At 40.8% G+C, this 25,266-nt stretch overlaps 1 protein-coding gene across 5 annotated transcripts in view; it reads right to left on the reverse strand.

The window, feature by feature from the left end:
• EMCN (endomucin) overlaps positions 1-25,266 on the reverse strand; it is a 285,813-nt gene that overhangs the window by 138,512 nt on the left and 122,035 nt on the right. For 3 of the 5 annotated variants that reach the window (XM_069743634.1, XM_069743635.1, XM_069743633.1), the window contains 3 exons: positions 24,264-24,317; positions 24,013-24,075; positions 14,656-14,760 (listed from right to left, as the gene is read on the reverse strand). In XM_069743634.1, the coding sequence (XP_069599735.1) occupies positions 14,656-14,760; positions 24,013-24,075; positions 24,264-24,317 (222 nt within the window). The remainder of the gene's footprint in view (positions 1-14,655; positions 14,761-24,012; positions 24,076-24,263; positions 24,318-25,266) is intronic. The other 2 variants (XM_069743637.1, XM_069743636.1) reach the window with 1 other exon arrangement.

Below are 25,266 nucleotides of genomic sequence, written 5' to 3' on the forward strand. Positions count from 1 at the left end.
CAACACATACAGTTCAATGCAATGATGGAGGAGAGAGCATCTGACGACCCTCCCTCTAACAATCATTCCCGCTCTGCCTCCAAAGGCATACTGATAGGGAATTTAGATTGTGAGCCTCATTGGGGACAGCGATGATAATGAGTGGAAAATGTAAAGCGCTGCGGAATATGTTAGCACTATATAAAAATAAAGATTATTATTATTATTACCTGGCCAAGGTTACTACAGAATTTCTGCAGTACTCATTTTTGCAGTATTACCTGGCAGAGTGGCCCGATGGAAGCCTTTCCTCAGTGCAAGACATACAAAAGCCCGCATAGATTTTGCTAAAAAACACATGAAGGACTCCCAGACTATGAGAAATAAGATTCTCTGGTCTGATGAGATGAAGATAGACCTTTTTGGTAATAATTCTAAGTGGCATGTGTAGAGAAAACCAGGCACTGCTCATCACCTGCCCAATACAATCCCAACAGGGAAACATGGTGATAGCAGAATCATGCTATGGGGGTGTTTTTCAGGTACAGGACAACTGGTTTTCATTGAATTAAACATGAATACAGACAATTACAGAGATATCCTGGATGAAAACCTCTTCCAGAGTGCTATGGACCTCAGACTTGGCAGAAGGTTCACCTTCCAACAAGACAATGACTCTAAGCACACAGCTAAAATAACAAAGGAGTAGCTTCAGAACAACTCTGTGACCATTCTTGACTGGTCCATCCAGAGCCCTGACCTAAACCCAATTGAGCATCTCTGGAGAGACCTGAAAATGGCTGTCCACCAACATTCACTATCCAACATGACGGAACTGGATAGGATCTGCAAGGAAGAATGGCAGAGGATCCTCAAATCCAGGTGTGAAAAACTTGTTGCATCATTCCCAAGAAGACTCATGGCTGTACAAGATCAAAAGGGTGCTTCTACTCAATACTGAGCAAAGGGTCTGAATACTTATGACCATGTGATATTTCAGTTTTTCTTTTTTAATAAATTTGCAAAAATTACTACATTTCTGTTTTTTTCAGTCAAGATGGGGTACAGAGTGTATATTAATGAGAAAAAAGGAACTTTTTTGAATTTACCAAATGGCTGCAATGAAACAAAGAGTGAAAAATTGAAAGGGGTTTGAATATTTAACTTACCCACTGTAGGCCTGAATAGAGCTTGTCATAGGTGAACAGTAACTGTTATATCTATGGCAATACAACTTGTTCAAATCTATGAAAGTATACAGATTATCTATTGTTCATGCTTTCACATATTGTTGATGATATGTGGAAAATGGTAACATTTCAGCTACTATTGTCCAAGAATGATACATCTAGGGAAAAGCAAAAATTATGATGTCATCTGCATTTTCATCAGACAGGGCCGAACATCATCAAAAAGTTAGTTTATTTCACTTCTTCAATACAAAAAGTGAAACTCATATAGAGTCATTACAAATAGAGTGATCTATTTCAAGTGTTTATTTCTGTTAATGTTGATGATTATGGCTTACAGGCAATGAAAACCCAAAAGTCATTATCTCAGTAAATTAGAATAATTAACAAAAACACCTGCAAAGGCTTCCTAAGCATTTAAAAAGGTCCTTTATTCTGTTTCAGTAGGCTCCACAATCATGGGGAAGACTGTTGATTTGACAGATGTCCAGAAGGCAGTCATTGACACACTCCACAAGGAGGATAAGCTACAAAAGGTCATTGCTAAAGAAGCTGGCTGTTCACAAAGTGCTGTATCCAAGCATATTAATGAAAAGTTGAGTGGAAGGACAAAGTGTGGTAGAAAAAGGTGCACAAGCAACTGGGATAACCGCAGCCTTGAAAGGACATTAGGAAAAGGCCATTCAAAAATTTGGGGGAGACTAACAAGGAGTGGAGTGCTGCTGGGGTCATTGCTTCAAGAGCCACAACACTCAGACGTATCCAGGACATGGGCTACAAGTGTCGCATTCCTTGTGTCAAGCCACTCATGACCAGTATACAATGCCAGAAGCTACCAGGACATTTTAGAGCACTTCATGCTTCCTTGTAAGCCATAATCAACAACATTAACAGATATAAACCCTTGAAATAGATCACTTTGTTTGTATTGACTCTTTGTAATATATGTGTTTCGCTTTCTGTATTGAAGAAATGTAATAAAATAACTTTTTGATGATATTCTAATTTTGTGAGAAGCACCTGTATGTGTAAATGACAGAGAATTGCTCTATGTAACATCTCATGCTAAAATCGCATTGTATTCAGATGTAAATTGCTAGTTCTGAAAAATCGGATTGTGCTCAAGTGAAAATCGCATGACACTTGCATGGCACTAGTCCTACTTTTCTGGACCGAAAAGGGAATGTTTTTTTTACACATATGGGTAAGAGCCCTAATTGAAACCCTTCTGCATTTTGTCCCCTCTTCTGGCTTTGGCTTACAAATACTTAAGTAATAACTCAGCAAATACTCTATGTGTGCACGTGGCCTTAGATACATGTCTGTGACTACACATCATTGCTATGTTATGATAAGTCACATTTCTTGAAATACATTGTAACATTTTCATTTGAGACTGAAATGTACTGAAGCTATTAATGCAATGAAACAAATGGTTGCATTGCAGTTACAGAGAGATGTATTCTCTCTACAACTGTCCAATTAGGTGAACATGGCTCTGCTGCATTCCTGGCCTTACCATGTCCTTTTTCGGCTTGAATTAAGAGTTTAGAAGAGAACTAAATTAAGATGACTGACGGAGCAAAGTTTCTCTTGTGTGTTAGTTTAATTAGGGCACTGTCAATTATTTGCAATTATTTTGAAAAAGCCTCATATCAATGGCGAAGCAGTGGTGTATACCAGAGTGCTGCTATTGTTGTCTGAGGAATACCTTGTCTGAGAAATAATAAAGGTTTATAGTATGTTCACTCATTCAGATTACCTTGTGTTTTTCTGTTATGGCTTTTTCTGCCTGTATAGATAACAAATGAAAAGTGCAGTCATATATTGCCATTTCCATGCTTGTGTTATATAATGATTTGTTTTGTTGCTTTTTTTTAACTGCAGCACGCTCTGTTTCGGTAATCACAAGAATAAGAAAGATTTTCTCCTATGGACTAGAGTGGCTCCTTTAATGCCAGAGTGCACAACCTGCAGCAGTACATTTTGTATGCCCCCCTTCTTCCAACCTGTATACAGCAATTTCTGTATCTAGCGCCCTGTTTAGCATTCTACATCAAGAGACTAGTGTTCTTTGACCTCTGTGTAGCAGTGCAGAAAATAAAGTGTGAGATAGAGGTGACTGCTACCATAAACACAAAAATGCAGAACCCAAAAAACTGCAGTTTTGTGGATGCAACACCACAAAAAATGCTTTAAGAAGTGCTCAAAAGGTCATATCTATTCCAAAATGGCATCAATAAAAATGTAATCTAAAACAAGCCCTCTCACAGTCCCATCGACCACAAAAAATGAAAACGTTATTGGTCTCGGAAAATAGAGACACAAATTTTTTTTTTTACAAATTTTTGATTTTTCTTTTTACCACTAAAAAAATGTAAAATCTGGACAACTTTGTTATCATCATATTCATACTGATGAGGAAAATGATATTGCCGGGTCATTTTTATCATACAATGTACAGAATTAAAACAATTACCAAAAAAAGAAGGCAGATTTTTTGGCAATTTCAACTACCGTAATTTGAATTTTGTTTCCATTTTCCAGTAAATGATATGGTAAAATTAAAGATGTCATTCAAAAGTACAACTTATCCTGCAAAAAACAAGCCCTCAAGCGAATAAGGAGACAGAAAAATAAAAATGTCATGGCTTTTGGAAGGGGGGAAGAAAAATATGAAAATGCAAAAAAACAAAATTGGCCATGTTGGGAAGGGGTTAAAGAAGAGCTGATAAAATTTCTCACATTCTCGATTCTTTTAGTTTAGAATAATATGTGTTGAACATATTTTCTTTGACCAGGAATGTAGCCACTTTCATTTACTATACTTTAGCATTATAATTATGAGCAGTGATATGAGATCTAAGAGGAAACGTTTCTCCTTGTGGACAGTGACATACCAGCTCTCACATGCCAAGGTAAGGAGGCTTATTCACCATGCAATGATCCTCTGGGAAATTGAATTTGCAAATTGGAGGCAAGCAGAGATATGGATGTCTGATATGTTTGCAGTGATGAAAAGGGTTTAAAAGAGGTAAAGAATCAAATCTAAACACACAAACAATTGTCATTGCAAAGAATATGTTCCTGATAAGGATCTTCAAGACACTGCTGGGCTTGTTTATACACCATGTCATACAGTATCTGGGAATAAGAACTCAAGTTTGACCTATTTTGTCTCAAAAGGACCATAGTCACAGAAATTAAAAAAAACAATCAAACAGCAAGATATAAGAAATACAAAAGCAGGAAGTTGCAGGACCAATTGTAATGCAGAACCAGGACATGAAGAAGGGTGGTACAGAACCAAGCTAACATGGCAGACAGAATCAGCATTCAGTAGAAATATGGTAGAGAACCTCTCAGCTTATCAGTACTGCTTATGTGAAAATGGTCTGAAAAAGTGTATAACCTGTGGCTACAAGTTGTCAATCCTTACTTGAGGCTCCTGGATAGTAAAACATGATCAATTGTGCAGACCACAAGGAAAAGGACAATTGTGGACGAAGTGAGTTATTACAATGATTAAAAGGAATCTGTCAGTAGAATCAACCCTAAAAAGCCGTCTATATGGGTATTTGGGCATGTAGGTGTGGAGACGTGGGAGCTCTAGTCCGCTGGCTTGAGGCCGCATGGACCAGGGATCATCCCACTTAATGCCCACTTTTTCCATGGGTATAATACTACTCAGACAACACAGGGTGAGGGAAAAACAGTATGGCAATACCTTACAACACATAGAACAGTCCTAGAAAAATACCCAAGATGGTGCAAAATTACAGTCTCACCCTTCCGCTGACTCACCGGGATTACAGCAGCTGCGACTTCAAGGGCCAATTGCCCCCCCTGTGGCACGCACAGAGAGGAGATAATGACAAGCTTAGGAAGCTGACAGTCCATTAAGGTATGAGGCCAGTTTACTGGAGGATCACAACCTGGATTATCCAAACATCTTCATGGAGCCAGGTGACAGGTGGGTCCCAATCCTGGCTTTCCCAAACGTATAAATGGGGCTCAGGTGACCTTTTCTATAGAGCAAATCTGTATTATTTCAGCTGTGGCCTTGGTCCCCTAAGCTGGTATCTTGTAGAATGTGCAACATCACTGCCAGCACCCCTGCATGGCTTCCCATCCCTCTTCCTGGCTGCATGCTTCTTAAAGAAACAGTGCACATGTTCCTAATGTATTAGCCTTTTGTTGAGAGTCACCGGGTACTTAAAGCACCTCCACATGTTGGGAGGTGCCTGAGCAACATTCTCTTTCAGTGTGTGTGCAGCTGCTGAGTTGTCAGATCCTACCTGCCACTCTGGGGGCTGAATACCCAGGCCTGAACCCTGAATCTTTACCCGTATCTGATCTTTCCTGTGTCTGCCATCTTGGGGGCTGTGTACCCAGACCCAAACCCTGAACCTGTACCCATGTCTGTTCTTGTCTGAATGAGGACCTATCCCTGAACCTGTTTGTATCCAAGCCTAGGTCTATCCCTAAAACTGCTGTGTCTGTACCTGTTCCTATCCCTAAAACCTTCAGTGTCTCAACTTACTCCTATCCCTGAAATATGTAGTGTCTGAAAGAGTGCCTATCGCTAATCTGTTGTTGCTATGCAACATTAGTATTTATTGAGTACACTTGCTACTTTATTGTAAGTACCCTGTGTGAACTTGTCCCAGTCTGTCTTGTATGCGTCTTGTATGAACCTGACCCTGTCTACTCTGTGAACAGAGTCCTGTCTTACCTGTCTGCATCTGCATTTCCCTGTCTTTCCGCACTTGCAGTCCAGTACTTCCCTGCCAAAGACCCAGTTCTCCATGAAGCCATTCCTTCTGTCCTATCTGAACTAGGTCCTACACCTGCCTGCCTGTATATGAGTCATGTCCATCAGCATCTTCATATCTCAATGAGGGCTCAGCTGCTGTGCGAATGCGGTCAGTCCTGGTGAAGCACCTGGTCACGCCTCCAGGGGCTTCTCGGATCGCAACATTTTTCAGTTGCCATGCATTTAGGGTCAGTCTTGGGGAGGCACTTAATTACGCCCCTTAAGGCTTTCCTCGGTCCACATGCTAGAGCTAGACAGTCCAAGTGCAAGCGTAACAGAATGAAAAATCTTTGCCCCTCGTGATGGAGCTATGATGGTTTGGCTGCTGTCTTGTAGAGTTTTCCTGGATGTGGTTTTGTAAAAGAGACTCTGGTTCTTTGGATCTCTTGTTACAGAGGAATATCCTCTTTATAAATTTCAAATCTGTTGTCCTCCAAAACCATCATCCAAAGGTCAAGAAGAAGGTGTGATGAGAGTAACTCACACTGAGTAGTTAATCACTATGCATAGTTCATCCCTCTCTGTTTTACAGGTCAAAACGCCACAGGGCCCCACACACAGTGGTCAATCAACATATAATCAAACACTGATTGTTCAATTATCCTTTGCCCCTTTCTAGCAGATAACACTCAATAAGTTACAACAAACAGAAACTTAAATGTCAATATCCAGGCTCATATGAACAGAAGCCTTTGCTTCTTGACCGACCAAAGACCGACACATGAATTCAAAAGTCAACAAGGTATATCTCTTGCCTACTGAATTTACGTCTGAATAATTAAGATAAAATGCTATGTCTTCACAGTAGGTCATAGGAAGCTGAATAAACTATATCTTGATAGCTGCAATCTGATGTTTTATTCCAGAGATAGCCACATTTTTCTTATATGTAAATGAGCTGTTAAGATCTATGGGCCGGACATAGATCTCTCTGAGAATCTGCCTCCAGACATTATTTTACATGAAAGGGGGAGTTACCACTGTGTGACGTGTATTGTGTTTCACTGCACTCAAAAGTTTGCTCCTTGTTTTCTAGCATACATATGGTTAAATTACATGCTATTATTGAAAACTATAAGTCGTCCCACAAAGAGACAAACTGTCATACCTCAATGTTGATAAAAAATTAAGTTATGGCTCTTGGAAGAGGAATGAGGTAAAAACGGAATGTGTATAAACTGAAAATCGCTTGGTCATAAAGGGGTTAAAAAATCCAAACATTCCACAAAATTAAAACTAGTGGTTCAGAAATTCCACTAGTTCAGTGCATTACTATTACAGATGATGTTCAATGTAATAGTAATGAAAGCTCAATTCTCTTGAAAACAAATTATATCTTTACGGTAAAAGAATCATATGAGACAGAAGATTAAGACAGAAGAGTGGAGATTATTATTCAGTTATATTAGAATATAATGTTCCCTCAGGTTACAAGAATATTTCATTCTTGGCCAACCATTAGAAGTACCATTTAAATGGAATCTGTCAGCAAGTTTTTGGTATGTAATTTGAGGACAGAATAAGGTAGGGGTTGAGATACAGATTTTAGGGATGTGTCACTTATTAGGATGTGTGCTTTTTTTCTATACAAAGAATGTTTTGTCACCAGGACATTATCACTACCTGAACTGCAGTAGAGCTTGCCTCCTGGTCTGACCACACCCCCACCTCTGATAAGCAGCTCACTGTCAATAGATATGCACACAAAGAGCTGTGGTGTGGGCGTGGTTAGCTTTCTGAGCTATGCTGCATACATCTAAAAACTCTGACCGGGTCACATCTACTGCACTCAGTAATCTAAGTTATACATTGTTGGAATCAGGATCTCTTTTCCTATATTATGCTTCTCTCAGATGAGGTAGCAGAAACCTGTTAACAGATTCCCTTTAATACTACTATAGTACTGTTGGATTCTGTACGGCCCCTAATACATGTTCATATCTGAATGTAGATGCACAGAGCAGTATTCCTAAGGGAGAACAGTCCAGTACATACGATATGCCATGATATATACCATTGTTCGTCTTGAATGTGAGGTCTTTTTTTAGCTCTGTGGTCCGTAGTCCTCTTAAGCCCTCAATATTCTCCCTTCAAGTATTTATTCATCGTGTTCCTCTTTATTTTAATTGTTGGTATACTCTGCACCCCTTCTGGGGTATGCTTGTGGTACTCGCCTTTCTAGAATCTTCTCAGGTTCCATTACCAGGCCTATCTCCATTTTATGCAGTGGTTTTTAGTGAGTTGTCACCCAGGGTGGACTTGGACATTAATTTTAGTAATTTAATATAATGGTTTATAACAGTTGGTTATTATTTATTTGCATATAATTTATTATTACTGTAACCCATAAAAAAGCCGCTGCCTTTTTAGCTCCAAGCTAATTGCCTGGTGTCCCATAGAAACCCCTAATACAGATATACATATCTTACAAAATTTGCAGTTCATCTCCTTGGTAATTCAATGATTACATATGAAATTCAGGTGTTCCATTATGTCACATAGGATGCCCTGCTAGAACCTGGACTACAAATAGATTAAGCCTTGGAAACTATTTTTTATTTAATTAAATTAGCAATTGTAAAGCATGCAGGCGAGTGCGTATTATATTCACTTGTCTGTGTTTGTTGTTCTGATTAATATATAAGGCTGCCATATTCAGCGCTAACAGCATCAACTCAAACAAAAGCAGCGATGACTGACCGCTCAGAAAAACGCCGTATTACTGATTCATTCATTCCATTTAATTAAACCCTATCCATCCGTAATGGGAGATAAACCATGCAGATGGCTACTTCAGCCTGTCACTCTACTCACTACGGTATTTAGATAGACATCCTAATAAGATTTATTTGGGAGGTGAGGACAATATTTTCACAGGAGGGCCTCTCATAAAACCAGTATCTGCTAAGGAAAAAGGTTAGGGAAAATCACATCTGATTTTAAAGTGAACCTGTCACCAGAAAAAAAGCTGTTAACCCGCAGATATGAAGTTAATCTGTACATCAATAGCGTTATTAACCAGCCTGGCGCCCGAACCAGTCATGACGATGGCGCTGGCACGGATTCAGACATAGCTCTGAGTATACAGAGTGACAGCTGTAGCCGCTTCCCCGACCCTGACTGATACTGACTCTTCATTAGGGCCTGACATATGTTAGTGAGGTCTAGCGGCTGGCCACAGCCACCGTGCTGTAAATTCAGAGTGGTGACTGAACTCGCGCCGGTGCCGCCCTCATGTATGAAAATGGAATGCTCCCGGGGGAAAGAATAAAGTTAATTTTCTCCTGGTGGTAGTGTTCAACTAAGTCTGGGCGCCAAGCAGGTTAACCCTGTATCTGCAGATCAATAGCGTTTTTTTCTGGTGACAAGCTCCCTTTAAATTTTTACAATGTTCTAGACATCACAGAAGGACATTGATTGGCGACAGACGGAAAATAGTGCAGCAAACCGTTCCGATGATGTATTTTGCCATATAGTGAACATTGTAAAATTCCCAACAACAGATATGATATAATGGAATAAATACGTTTGTTGGCACTGAATATATATATATATATATATATATATATATATATATATATACTGTATATATATATATATATATATATATATATATATATATATATAGTTCTTTTGCTTTTAGCCTTGCTGTCATAAATATTGCCCACATTACTGGCTGTATCCTTCTTACATGTCATTGAATAGATTGCCCTATTTGTGCATCACCCTTTTTGGTGTCTAGTGAAGTAATGCAAAGAGGTGAGCTCTGCTCTGGAGGTGGGACACAGATCAGTCAGACATATAATGTTGATGTAATTGGTAATACCCCCCATTAGCTGAGCGCTTAAAAAGAATGTAAATTATTGTGTCAAGTAGAAAATGCAAGAATATGTTAACTAGGGATGGGCAAACCCGAACGCTAAAGTTCGTGTCCGTGCCTTCTCCAGGAAGTCTCACTTTACTGTGTTTGCATTTCTAGTTCAATCATAGCCATGTCAAGTATTGGCATGGTTGATGTGATTGGTCGGCCCACACTATGTAAATAAATAACTAAATGTGCGGTCCCCTCTATTTTTGATAACCAGCGCAGGCAAAACCGACAGCTGCAAGATGCAGCCCAGAGCTATGAAACTGATCATGGCTAGTTATCAAAACAGAAGTGTCCCAATTCGTTTTAAATTATTTAAAAGAATAATTTTAAAAAAGTGTGGGGTCCGTCCCATTTTTTGACAACCAGCCAAGCTAAAGCAGACAGCTGTGAGCTAGTATTCTCAGACTGGGAAGAGGCCTTGGATATTAGCCTCTTCCAGCCTAAATTTAGCAGTCCGCAGCCGCCCCAGAAAAGGTACATCCATTAGATGCACAAATTCTAGCACTTTGCACGGCTCTTCTTACTTGCCCTGAAGTGGTCCGAAGTGGGTTAATAATTTTGAGGTTGATGTCAGTTGTTTTATGTTTGCTGACATCAAGCTCAAGGTTAGCAATGATGAAACGTCTATCAGAAACCCCATTACTAACCCCATAGGCAAATTTGATAAAGACACAGGCACAGAGAAAAGTACTTTATTTGAAATAAAAACTCCCCGACCCTCTTTTATCCATTTATTCACCAAAAATTAATATAAAAATCAAAGTTATACTCCCATTTCCATCTATAATCCATTAATGGCCATGTCCCACAACTATCCGAATGGTTTGGAGCAGGGGTCCCCAACTCCAGGCCTCGAGGGCCGCCAACAGTGCAGGTTTTCAGGATTTCTTTAGTATTGCATCGGTGGTAATGTGATCATCTGCACAGGTGATGATTCCAACCCCTGTGCAATACTAAGGAAATCCTGAAAACCTGCACTGTTGGCGGCCCTCGAGGCCTGGAGTTGGGGACCTCTGGTTTGGAGAGTGGTCACATCAGTGATGCGAACTCTCTCCACGCCAGCCGCCACACACTGAGCAGAGCATGACAAACCCTGCCTCTGAACAGCGGTGACATCATTAAGATTACCGCCGGTCACAGGCAGAGCTTCTCACGCTCTGCTCAGTGTGTTCTGACTGGCGTGGTGAGCAGAATTTCATGCTACAAGGCTTTTCTTTCCATTACAATTGTGATTGAGCCATAGTAGTCTTTAAACAGCTAGTCCCATGATAAAAACTAAGACAAAAGAGGTAATTCTTCTCTGACTGTTAGTCTTGTATATTAGTACATTACCACTGTAAATGACCCCATCCCATATATATGAGAAAGCACTAAACTGACACAGGAGCATCCAACATGTCTAGCTATGCCAAAACTTAAAAATGACGAGGAAAGAGGACATGTTTGATCTTTTTGAATGAAGTACAACTAGTGTTGTACGATACCGTCCGATACTTGAAAGTATCGGTATCGGATAGTATCGGCCGATACCCGAAAAATATCGGATATTGCCGATACCGATATCCGATACCAATACAAGTCAATGGGACACCAAGTATCGGAAGGTATCCTGATGGTTCCCAAGGTCTGAAGGAGAGGAAACTCTCCTTCAGGCCCTGGGATCCATATTAATGTGTAAAATAAAGAATTAAAATAAAAAATATTGATATATTCACCTCTCCGGCGGCCCCTGGACATCACGCTGGTAACCGGCAGGCTTCTTTGTTTAAAATGAGCGCGTTTAGGACCTGCGAATGACGTCGCGGCTTCTGATTGGTCGCGTGCCGCTCATGTGACCGCCACGTGACCAATCAGACGCCGTGACGTCATTCGCAGGTCCTAAATTCCTAGAATTAGGAGTTTAGTGAATGAGAATGACGTCGCGGCTTCTGATTGGTCGCGTGGCGGTCACATGAGCGGCACGCGACCAATCAGAAGCCGCGACGTCATTCGCAGTTCCTAAACGCGCTCATTTTAAACAAAGAAGCCTGCCGGTTACCAGCGTGATGTCCAGGGGCCGCCGGAGAGGTGAATATATCAATATTTTTTATTTTAATTCTTTATTTTACACATCCCTATGGATCCGATACCGATACCCGATACCACAAAAGTATCGGATCTCGGTATCGGAATTCCGATACCGCAAGTATCGTCCGATACCCGATACTTGCGGTATCGGAATGCTCAACACTAAGTACAACATATTTATGATTTCATTTCTACATAAAACTCACAAAAAAGTTGCATATTCTAGGCATGTCATAGCTGTCTTTAAAAAGGATGGAATAAATACTGTATATACTCGAGTATAAGCCGAGATTTTCAGCCCATTTTTTTGGGCTGAAAGTCCCCCTCTCGGCTTATACTCAAGTCATACCCGGTGGTCGGCAGGTGAGGGGGGCCGTGGCTATCTAATTATACTTACCTACTGCTGGCGCGGTCCCTGCGTGTCCCTGCTTCTTCCAGCGCTGCATATTCTTCCTGTACTGAATGGTCACATGGTACCGCTCATTACAGTAATGAATATGTGGCTCCACCTCCCATAGGGGTGGAGACACATATTCATTACTGTAATGAGCGGTAACGGTGACCGCTCAGTACAGGAAGAATATGCAGTGCCGGGAGAAGCAGGGACTGCACTGCGCCAGAAGCAGGTAAGAATACGGGGAGGGGGGAGCGCAGCGCTGTGCGATATTTACCTCTCCTCGTTCAGGTGCGGCTTCGTTAGCAGCGTCCTCTGGCTGTGACGCTCAGGTCAGAGGGCGTGGTGACATTGTCAGTGTGCGCCCTCTGCTGAACGTCAGTGCTGAGGACAGAGTCGCACCCGAACGAGGAGCAGGTAAAAGTGCCGGGGTCCTGAGCGATGGAGAGGTGAGTATATGATTTTTTTTTTATTGCAGACAGAGCATATGGGGCAAGTGACTGTATGGGGCCATAACGATTGTGCAGTACCATAAGGGGCAGTGTCTGTATGGAGCATCTGTATGGGGCCGTAACGATTGTGCAGCACTTTAAGGGGCAGTGTCTGTATGGAGCATCTGTATGGGGCCATAACGATTGTGCAGCACTATAAGGAGCAAGTGACTGTATGGAGCATCTGTATGGGGCCATAACGATTGTGCAGCAGTATAGGGGGCAAGTGACTGTATGGAGCATCTGTATGGGGCCATAACGATTGTGCAGCACTATAAGGGGCAGTGTCTGTATGGAGCATCTGCATGGGGCCATAACGATTGTGCAGTACTATAAGGGGCAGTGTCTGTATGGAGCATCTGTATGGGGCCATAACGATTGTGCAGCACTATAGGGGGCAGTGTCTGTATGGAGCATCTGTATGGGGCCATAATGATTGTGCAGCACTATAAGGGGCAAGTGACTGTATGGAGCATCTGTATGGGGCCATAACGATTGTGCAGCACTATAGGGGGCAGTGTCTGTATGGAGCGTCTGTATGTGGCAATAACGATTGTGAAGCACTAAATAGGGCAAATATCTCTATGGAGCATCTTATGGGGCCCTTATTACCCTTTATGCAGGATTATATGGGGCATATTTTAATATGGAGCATTTATTGGGGCCCATCAAACCTTATGGAGCATTATATGGGGCTCCTGATACAATATGGATATTCAAAAACACTTAACCTACTGATGTCTCAATTAATTTTACTTTTATTGGTATCTATTTTTACTTTTGACATTTACCAGTAGCTGCTGCATTTTCCACCCTAGGCTTATACTCGAGTCATTAAGTTTTCCCAGTTTTTTGTGGCAAAATTAGGGGGGTTGGCTTATACTCGGGTCGGCTTATACTCGAGTATATACGGTACATTAATATTGCTACCATTGTCAACAGGTGAAAAAAGTTGCAAACTGAACAGCATTTATATTTTTGTATACTATATGCAATGCTGGTCTCCTGCTCTTTTCTATCAATGGAAAGTACAATCAATTAACATGCATGGATAAAAAGTCACAATTTGCCCCCCCCCCAAAAAAAAAAAAAAAAAAATTGACTTTCGATATCTGAAACACTAGTCTTGTCTAAAATTAGGAATCTGTCAGCAAGTTTTTGCTATGCAATGTGACAGGAGCAAGATGTAGGGCCGAGACCCTGATTCCAGCAATGTATCACTTAGCTTACTGTATGCAGCATTTTTGTTAGAGTCACAGTTCTCTCTGCTGAAGATCTAGCTGTGCTCTAAATGCTGAGCTCCGTATAAACCTGCCCACACCACAGGCAGCTTTCTGTACACACTGTATAATGACAGAAAGTTGCTAAAATAATCTCTGGCTGATAAAACACTGATTTCATTGAAATAAAATACAGCTTAGTAAGTGACACATCAGCACACATCACAGGAATCGGGGTCTCTGCCCATAAAATCATGCTGCTCTCAGATTACAACAACCTGCTGACAGATTTCCTTTAAGAAGCGTACTATCATACTTAATAAACATGCATAGACCTAATTTGCACGAAATCTATCATTAAGGTGCAATTTCTGATTAATGTGGAGTGGCAAGGGTTGAAGTGAATATAATAAATTCTATTTATGGTATACCATTACATTTTCCTTGAATTTGTGCTTTCACCAGTGAAATGTAGCAGCATCATATAGTCCCATCATCAATATATTCATTTTGTGTCACTAATGAAGAGTTTAATAATATATGGTGGAATTCCTAGCCAGGATAATAAAAACATGGGACGCATAGTGAATATAATACGCATTCTATGAAGTTTCATCATTGTATTACCTGAAGGCTTGATATTAACGTGGCTTGATATAGTGGTGGTCCAGCTTATAGTGCTGAGATTACCAGTAGTTAATAATGTTCTAGAATTGGCTGGGTGGTACTCATCTGTAAAAACAATTACAAATGTCACGTGAATATCACTTATAATTCAGTGGTAATATATCACGATTTTGTAAAATTAATCCTGCCCTAGAATTACCTGATAACCCCTATTTGACATTGAGACAAGGAAAAGGCTCTATGTGGAAGAGAAGATATGACTTTAGATGGTCATCCATTTTCAGACTAGGAGGTTTTGTAATGTGTTGAATATCATGATTCCTTACTTCATGAGAAACTGAACAATGATGTTGGCCAGTCATGTTCTGCCAGGAATGAGTCTCTGAGGTGGCAAAAGTCCTTGGTTTGGCTGCTCTCCTGCAGTCTTTATACCGGAAGCTGTTGTGTAGCCTATCTAATTCTACTGCTTTGATGAGCATCTGCCATATCTCTGGCAATCGCCTAATCACTGGATATTATCAGACTGTGTATTGATCTGTTGGAATATTAAAGTCCAGTTCTGTATTTATGTATCTCCTAGACTAACAGCATGGTGGCTCAATGGTTACTCTTTTGCTTCCTACAAATGGATAATGAACCTAAACACATGCCAAAATCCACAATGTACTATCTCAAAAGGTGCAGTCTGAATGTTTTACAATGGCCCTCACAGTCCCCCGATCTAAACATCACCAAAAGTCTGTGTCTAGACCTCAAAATAGCAGTTTGCTTCAAGATGACCCAGGAACCTCACTGAACTGGAAGAATTTTCCAAGGAAGAATGGATGAAAATTCCTCAAACAAGAATTGAAAGACTCTTGGCTGGCTACAAAAAGCTGTTAGACTTTCAAAAGGGGATGCTACAAGGCACTAACCAAATTTTCCTTTTTGCAATTTTTAAAATGTAAATTTTTTTCTATTTTTTGCGTAAAATACAAAATAAATTGGTCATCTTTAACTTTAGGCCTTATAAGAAATTTTGACCAGGGGTGCTCAAAATTTTACATGTCACTGTATGTGTGGAGGAGGAGGAAGGTAGTGTACACTGTAAAGAGCACACTGCCTACAGTGCACAATGCTTGCTCGGAGATGCTCTGGTGCTGCTTTGTTCCCCTAGCACTGGAAACGTGCAGCGAGTGGAGGACAATATGGGTTCAAACAAGTATCACAAAATTGTTGGAGAAAACATGATGCTTTCTATGAGGGAACTGAAACTTGGATGACATGATCCCAACATGCCTTAACACCTTCACGACATGCACCGTACATGTACTGTGCAAGTCGTGTCTCTCCTTTTGATCTGTGCTCTGGCGATGAGCCCACATCTTTTATTAAACAATAAAACAGCTGATATGTGTCCATAACAGCCGCGGGTGAAATTGCAATCCACCCGCGGCTGTTAACCTGTTAAATGCCTTTGTCAATCTCTGATAGTGACATTTAATCCCTTCCTGACCTGTGACGCCACATAGGCGTCATGAAAGTCGGTGCCAATCTGATCTGTGATGCCTATGTGGCGACATGGAGGGATCACGTCCCTGCAGATCGGGTGAAAGGGTTAACTCCAATTTCACCCAACCTGCAGAGACAGGAGGAGTGGTACTTCAGCCCAGGGGGGGTGGCTTTGCCCCCACGTGGCTACGATCGCTCTGATTGGCTGTTGAAAGTGAAACAGTCAATCAGACCAATTTGTAATATTTCACCTATGAAACTTGGTGAAATATTAAAATCCAGCCATGGCCGATGCTGTAATATCACCGGTCATGGCTGGAGACCGCAATCTGCCCCCTCCACCGTCTGACAGCGGCGATCTGCTGGCGCTGTTAGTCTTTCCTCCCCTCCGTTCTGTGCTCCGCTGCCCTCCGCTGCCTTCCTCTCCCCTCCGTCCTGTCTGGTACCCATCCGATGTCCGATCCCACCCCCCGTACCTCTGGAGACCCGGGGTCCCTCCAGGTGTCCGTTCAGCATGTAGGATGGGTGCCGCCATCTTCCAAAATGGCAGGCTCATGCGCAGTGCGCCTGCCGAATATGCCGGCTGGCAGATTCATTACAGGTATATTTTGACCACTGCGATATAACCTGTTATGAAAGGCAATTCAGAATCACAATAGACATGGAGGTCAGAGCACATACAGTGAACTGACAATAACCCAAAATAATAGAACGAGCTCTGAGACGTGGGAACTCTGCAGACCGCAATCCCTAAGCCTATCAAACCACACTAAAGGTAGCCGTGGAGCGCTCCTGACCAGAACCTAGGCGCCTCGTCACAGCCTGAGAAACTAGCTAATCCTGAAGATAGAAAAATAAGCCTACCTTGCCTCAGAGAAATTCCCCAAAGGAAAAGGCAGCCCCCCACATATAATGACTGTGAGTAAGATGAAAACACAAACATAGAGATGAAACAGATTTAGCAAAGTGAGGCCCGACTAGCTGAACAGAACGAGGATAGGGAAGATAACTTTGCGGTCAGCACAAAAACCTATAAAAAACCACGCAGAGGGGACAAAAAGACCCTCCGCACCGACTAACGGTACGGAGGTGGTCCCTCTGCGTCTCAGAGCTTCCAGCAGGCGAGAAAAACCAATAAAGCAAGCTGGACAGAAAAATAGCAACAAAATAACATAAGCAAAACTTAGCTTTGCAGAGCAGCAGGCCACAGGAATGATCCAGGGAAAAAACAAGTCCCACACTGAAACATTGACAGGAAGCATAGATCAAAGCATCAGGTGGAGTTAAGTAGAGAAGAAGCTAACGAGCTCACCAGATCACCTGAGGAAGGAAACTCAGAAGCTGCAGTACCACTTTCCTCCACAAAGATCCCAGAGAGAATCAGCCGAAGTACCACTTGTGACCACAGGAGTGAACTCTGCCACAGAATTCACAACAATAACCTATCACAGTGATCAAAATAAAAAAAATAGTAAATAAAGCCCCCCTTATTACCCCCATAGGTAGGGAAAATAATTATATTTATTTTTATTTTTCTACTAGGGTTAGGGTTAGAACCAGGGTTAGAACTAGGGTTGGGGTTAGGGCTAGGGTTAGGGCTAGGGTTAGAACTAGGGTTAGGGTTAGGGCTAGGGTTAGGGTTGCAATTAGGGTTAGGGTTAGAATTAGGGTTAGGGTTGCAATTAGGGTTAGAATTAGGCTATGTGCACATGGTGCGGATTTGGCTGTGGATCCGCAGCGGATTGGCCGCTGCAGATTCGTGGCAGTTTTCCATCACGTTTACAGTACCGTGTAAACCTATGGAAACCCAAATCCGCTGTGCCCATGGTGCGGAAAATACCGTGTGGAAACGCTTCGTTGTATTTTCCGCAGCATGTCAATTTTTTGTGCGGATTCTGTAGCGTTTTACATCTGTTTCTCAATAGGAATCCGCAGGTGAAATCTGCACAAAAAACACTGGAAATCCTCGGTAAATCCGCAAGTAAAATGCAGTGTGTTTTACCTGTGGATTTTTCAAAAACGGTGCGGAAAAATCCACACACGAATCCGCAACATGGGCACATAGCCTTAGCGTTAGGGCTGGAACTAGAGTTAGGGTTGGTATTAGGGTTAGGGTTGGAATTAGGGTTAAGATTAGGGTTAGGGGTGTGTTGAGGTTAGGGTTAGGCTTGTGGTTAGAGTTATGGTTAGGGTTGGGATTAGGGATGGTTGTGTGTTGGGGTTAGGGTTGGGATTAGGGTTAGGGGTGTGTTGGAGTTAGGGTTGTGGTTACAGGTGTGTTGGGCTGAGGGTTGTGATTACAGTTATGGTTAGAGTTGGATTAGGGTTAGGGGTGTGTTGGGGTTAGGGTTGTGATTAGGGTTATGGCTACAGTTGGGATTAGGGTTAGGGGTGTGGGGGGGTTAGTGTTGGAGTTAGAATTGAGGGGTTTACACTGTTTAGGCACATCAGGGGTCTCCAATCACAACATGGTGTCATCATTGATTCCAGCCAATCTTGCATTCAAAAAAGTCAAATGGTGCTCCCTCCCTTCCGAGCCCCGACGTGTGCCCAAACAGTGGTTTACCCAAACATGTGGGGCATAAGCATACTCAGGAAAAACTGTACAACAATTTTGGTGTCTAGCTTCTCCTGTTACCCAAGGAAAAATAAAAAAATAGGGGCTAAAAAATTATTTTTGTGGGGAAAAAATGATTTTTTATTTTCACGGCTCTGCGTTATAAAATTCTGTGAAGCACTTGGGGGTTTAAAGTGCTCACCACATATCTAGATAAGTTCCTTGGGGGGGTCTAGTTTCCAATATGGGGTCACTTGTGGTGGGTTTCTACTGTTTAGGTACATCAAGGGCTCTGCAAACGCAATGTGACGCCCGCAGACCATTCCATTAAAGTCTGCATTTCAAAACGTCACTACTTCCTTTCCGAGCCCTGACGTGTGCCCAATCAGTGGTTTACCCCCACATATGGGGTATCAACGTACTCAGGACAAACTGGACAACAACTATTGGGGTTCAGTTTCTCCTGTTACCCTTGTGAAAATAAAAAATTGCGGGCTAAGAAAATAGTTTTGGACGACAGAAAAATGATTTTTAAGTTTCACGGCTTTGCGTTATAAACTTCTGTAAAGCACTTGGGAGTTCAAAGTGCTCACCACACACCTACATAAGTTCCTTGGGAGCTCTAGTTTCCAAAATGGGGTCAACTGTGGGGGGTTTCTAGTGTTTAGGCACATCAGGGGCTCTGCAAACATAACATGACGCCCGCAGACCATTCCATCAAAGTCTGCATTCTAAAACACCACTACTTCCCTTCTGAGCTCTGCCATGCGCACAAATAGTGGTTTACCCCCACATATGGGGTATCAGCGTACTCAGGACTAACTGGACAACAACTTTTGGGGTCCAATTTATCCTATTACCATTGAGAAAATAAAAAATTGTGGACTAAAAAATAATTTTTGAGGAACGAAAAATGATTTTTTATTTTCAGGGCTCTGCGTTATAAACTTCAGTGAAGCACTTGGGGGCTCAAAGTGCTCATCACACATCTAGATGAATTCCTTAGGGGGTCTAGTTTCCAAAATGGTGTCACTTGTGGGGGAGTTCAAATGTTTAGGCACACAGGGGCTCTCCAAACATGACATAGTGACCACTAACGATTGGAGCTAATCTTTCATTCAAAAAGCGCTCCTTCCCTTCCGAGCCTTGCTGTGTGCCCAAACAGTGGCTTACCCACACAAGTGAGGTATCGGTGTACTCAGGAGAAATTTCCCAACACATTTTAATATCCATTTTATCCTGTAACCCATGAAAAAATGAAAAAATTGAGGCTAAAGGAATTTTTTTGGTGAAAAAAGGTACTTTTTCATTATTACAGATCAATTTGTGAAGCACCTGGGGGTGCTCACTATGCATCTAGATAAGTTCCTTGGGGGGGTCTAGTTTCCAAAATGGGGTCACTTGTGGGGGAGTTCCAATCTTTAGGCACACAGGGGCTCTCCAAACGCGACATGGTGTCTGCTAAAGATTGGAGCCAATTTTTCATTCAAAAGTCAAATGGCGCTCCTTCCCTTCCGAGCCCTGTTGTGCACTCAAACAGTGATTTTCCCCCACATATGGGGTATCAGCGTATTCAGGACAAATTGTACAACAACTTTCGGGTCCAGTTTATCCTTTTAACCTTGGAAAAATGAAAAAAATTGTTGCTAAAATTTCATTTTTTTGACTAAAAAGTTAAATGTTCATTTTTTCTTTCCATGTTGCTTCTGCTGCTGTGAAACACCTGAAGGGTTAACAAACTTCTTGAATGTGGTTTTGGGCACCTTGATGGGTGAAGTTTTTAAAATGGTGTCACTTTTGGGTATTTTCAGCCATATAGACCCCTCAAACTGACTTCAAATGTGAGGTGGTCCCTAAAAAAAGGTTTTGTAAATTTTGTTGTAAAAATGAGAAATCGATGGTCAAATTTTAACCCTTATATATTCCTAGCAAAAAAAAATGTTGTTTCCAAAATTATGCTGATGTAAAATAGATATGTGGAAAATGTTGTTTATTAACTATTTTGTGTCACATAACTCTCTGGTTTATCAGAATAAAAATTCAAAATTTGAAAATTGCAAAATTTTCAAAATTTTTGCCAAATTTCAATTTTTTTCACAAATAAATGCAAAAATTATTAACTTAAATTTACCACTACCATGAATCTCAATATGTCACAAAAAAATAATCTCAGAGCTGCTATGATCCGTTGAAGCGTTCTTGAGTTATTACCTCATAAAGGGACACTGGTCAGAATTGCAAAAAATGGCCAGGTCATTAAGGTCAAAATAGGCTGGGTCATGAAGGGGTTAATGTGATTACGCCGGAAGCACGTCACTAATCCTACCCATTGGCGCCCGTGTCACATGATTGCAGGCCGCCAATAGATTGGCATGACAACCCAGGGGCTGCAGCAGACCACTGTGTTTGTTATTGCTGTATTACTATGAGTGCCGGCCAGCGGTAGGCTCTCATAGCAAGTGAGCATTTCTGCAACATAGAGCAGTGCTGAAGGCATGCTCTATGTAGCACAAGCGATGGGATGATCGCAGCTTCTAGTCTCCCATGTAGACTATTGAAGCCAGTGTAAAGTAAAAAAATGCTTTTAAAAATCTTTAAAAAAAAGAATAAAAGTTCAAATCACCACCCATTCGCCCCATTCAAAATAAATCAATGAAAAAAATACACATATTTGGTATTGCCGTGTTCAAAATCAACCAATCTATCAATATATAAAAATAATTAATCCAATCGGTAAACGGCATAGCGAAACAAAAGCAAAAACCCCAGAATTATGTTTTTTGGGTTGCCGCAATATTGCATTCAAATGCAATAAAGGGCGATCAAAAGAGCCTATCTACACCAAAATGACATCAATAAAAATGTCAGCGAAATGGAAGCCCTCACCCAGCCCCAGATTCAAAAAATGGAGATGCTACAGATCTTGGAAAATAGCGCATTTTTGTTTTTTAAACATTCGATTTTTTTTTCATCACTTAAATAAAAAACAACGTAGACATGTTTGGTGTCTATGAACTCAGAATGACCTGGAGAATCATAATGGCAGGTCAGTTTTAGCATTTGGTGAACATGGTGGAAAAAAAATTGTCTAATTGCACCCCTTTTCAATTTCAGCGCACTTGGAATTTTTTCCCTGTTTTGCAGTACACGATATATTAAAACCAATGGTGTGGTTCAAAAGTACTACTCGTGCCACAAAAAACAAGACAACACATGTCCATATTGATGGAAAAATAAAAATGTATGGCTCTGGGAAGAGTGGGGAGCAAAAACCAGAATGCAAAAATTAAAATGGGCTGCGGCATGAGGGGGTTAAAGCCCCTAAAGGCTTGGTTTCAGAAGAAATCCTGGAAGATTTGGGAAACTCTTTGGTGAGTTTAGAAGATTGTTGCAGCATGGGCTGTGACTCCTCAGGAATGTTGCAAGAAGATGATGTGTGCTATCTATAACATTTACAGGAGCTCAAAAAGAGGTTGTCTGGTCCAAATCAATAAATCTGCAGCCACAGTGTGCAGACTTTTGAATCCACCAGTGCACGCACTGTGCATCGAAGGGTTTGCTAGTTTCAGACTCGAGACTGGAGGGTATGTATGAGTTACACATACTCTAGGCCAGTGTGTGTGGCCTGTAGCCATACACTTGCATTGGGAGAGGTTGCACCCATCTAGTGGACATGGCTGACTACAGAGCATGGCCATGCTCCATACAAGAGCATAGACAGCGAGGCCACCCCCACTGCCCGGGAGTATGTATAACTCATTCATACCTTTTGGTCATGGGTCTGAAACCGGAGAATTCCCACAGTGCACAGTGCGTGTACTGGGGGATTCATAAGTCTGCAGTCACACAGAGTGACTTCAGTCTTATTGGTTTGGAACAGATAACTCCTTTAACAACCAAAGGGTCTGCTAATTACTAACGATGTTTTTCATGAAGAGGTTGAATAATTCTGAGCAGTGACATTGTGTGTCAGATTTGGAGTAACCACTTGTCATATTAAGCTATTTTCTTTGTTACTGTTTCTTTGGTTATTATATAGCTCTGGCAGAAACTAAGAGACCACCACATCCAAACCCTGTCATGGGCAGCCCAATCTCCAGACCTGAACCCTACTGGAAACCTCTGGAGTGTAATCAAGAGGATGATGGATAGTCACAAGCCATCACACAAAGAAGAACTGCTTACATTTTTGCCCCAGAAGCAGTGTGAAAGACTGGTGGAAAGCATGCCAAGACGCATGAAAGCTGTGATTAAAAATCATGGTTATTCCACAAAATATTGATTTCTGAACTCTTCTTGAGTTAAAACATTAGTATTGCTGTTTCTAAATTATTATGAAACTTGTTTTCTTTGCATTATTTGAGGTCTGAAAGCACTGGTTTGTTTCTTGTTTTTAATTTTGAGCACTTTTCATTTTCAGAAAAAAAATACAAAATTTATTGCTTGGAAATTCGGAGACATGTTGTCAGAAGTTTATCGAATAAAAGAACAATTTACATTTTACTCAAAAATACACCTATAAATAGAAAACTCAGACAAACTGAACATTTTGCAGTGGTCGTTTAATTTTGCCAGAGCTGTAAATATCAATAGTTTAAAAATGTTGCTAAAAAACCTAATTTGCAATGGGAGGTTAAATAATTTTGATTGCTATACTGTTGATTTCCCGAAACATCACAGCACATGTCATATGCCAGAGTTTACTATTAAAGTTTAATATTTAGAATTGAGAGTCCTCAGTGGTTGATACCTTTTAATGGCTAACTGAAAAGATGGTAACAAATTGCAAGCTTTCGAGACTACACACGGTACCAAGATATATTTCTTTCCTCTATTAAAGTTTAGCACTCCCGATCTCCTGAAGAAAGGGCAGAGGTGAGAAGCTCCTTCTGCAGACCGTGAGATAAGAGGTAGTGAAAAGGATGAAAAGGGGGCATGGATATATTCCTGGGACACATATACAAGATTACTTTGTAAATTTCTCAGTTTTTATTGCAATTTTAAATGATTATGAGGAACAATGAGAATAATCAGGAAGTTAATGTTGTCTTTTCCTTTTTGTTTCTACATGGCATTATCAGCATTTATCTAATTGTTATACTGTTTGAGGTTGTTTGAGACCTTAGCGTGCTCTATCATGTCATATCTGTGATGTAAAAAGGTATTAATGTTGCTTGTGGTTTCTATAACACCATGATGTGGTTTTCCATAGAAAGACTTCTACTAACCATTCCTAGAATTGCCTAAAGTTGCAACTCAAAGTACTAAACAAGTCACATACGACACATACAAGTGATCACTTGTCTTACCAGTTGTTTTGTTGGCTTTTATTGTCACTTCGGTTTCATTCTTTGTCCAATTATCTCTTAGATCTGGAATAACAGAATCATTTGTTGTTGGAACATCTGGACAATGCATCAAATAACAAATGAAGTGAAATGTAACAAACTGATGTTTCCATATTTAGCAGCATGAAACATTCAGTGTTTATTTGCACAAGGTATACATGCTTATAAACATCATAAAGATTGCAGGAAAAGAAGACAATAAAACCTCTTACCAGAAGTGCTGGTCATATGGAAATCTGGTGAAGGTGTTGGAGATGAGCCATTTTCTGCAAATCAACACATTTCATTATTTAGATATCGATTCTACAGAAATACATATTTCGGATGTGTATCCATAAGAGCTATTAGAGCCTATTAATGAATCCAATTATAATCAATGTAAATATTTTATTGAGTCACATAGATATACAATGATAAAATCAGTAAAGGGAAATAAAAAAAATGACAAAAGAGTAAATAAGACAATAAGACATTATAAAAAGTAAAAAATACTGTGGCCAAATTTGTACAGAAATGCAAAATAGAGCATTAGTATTTATCACAAAGGCTCATGGATCATAACTTAACCCTCAACTGGTGAGGTGGGGTTTTTGTCACGCAACTGGTGATGTGGGGTTTCCTATACCCTAGTGTTTAGAAATCACTTATTTTTACAGAAAATGCAAAGATCACGTTTGTTTTAATCGTTTTCTTATTGGCGATTGATTATACATGAATATAACAAATTTTTGACACCCACAAGTATCGGAAAACTTAATACTTTGATAAAAATAAAGAAGTTTTAAAAATTTGAAAACGTGTAAAAAAGAATTACATGAGTGGCGATGTGGGGTTCAGCAAGGCCAAGACAGCACTTAGCGGCAGCTAGCTCTGTTATGCGTGGCCAGAAGACAGAGGCCTTGACGACATCCTGTTGACAAGGAAATGGATGGAAGCTAGTGAGACACGTATCCTCATACCAGCGTCTTTCAATGAATGGCAGCCGAACAAAAGTTCCCTGGGGTGTGGCAGGGAACCCTATTTAATAGGGTTAAATAGAAATATTGCAGCACTCCCCCACAATACTAGTACAATGTGGTGTTAAATAAAGTGACATGCTACAAAGTACAATGTAATAGTTCCAGTGGTATGCTAAAATAGCAATATTGGTGTACAGTCACTCCCTACATGTCAATAGGTAGTGAAAATACAAATGGTATACCCAGAGCAAGCTGC

This window comes from Ranitomeya imitator, chromosome 1 (assembly GCF_032444005.1).
Source record: "Ranitomeya imitator isolate aRanImi1 chromosome 1, aRanImi1.pri, whole genome shotgun sequence".
NCBI classification, from domain to species: domain Eukaryota; kingdom Metazoa; phylum Chordata; class Amphibia; order Anura; family Dendrobatidae; genus Ranitomeya; species Ranitomeya imitator.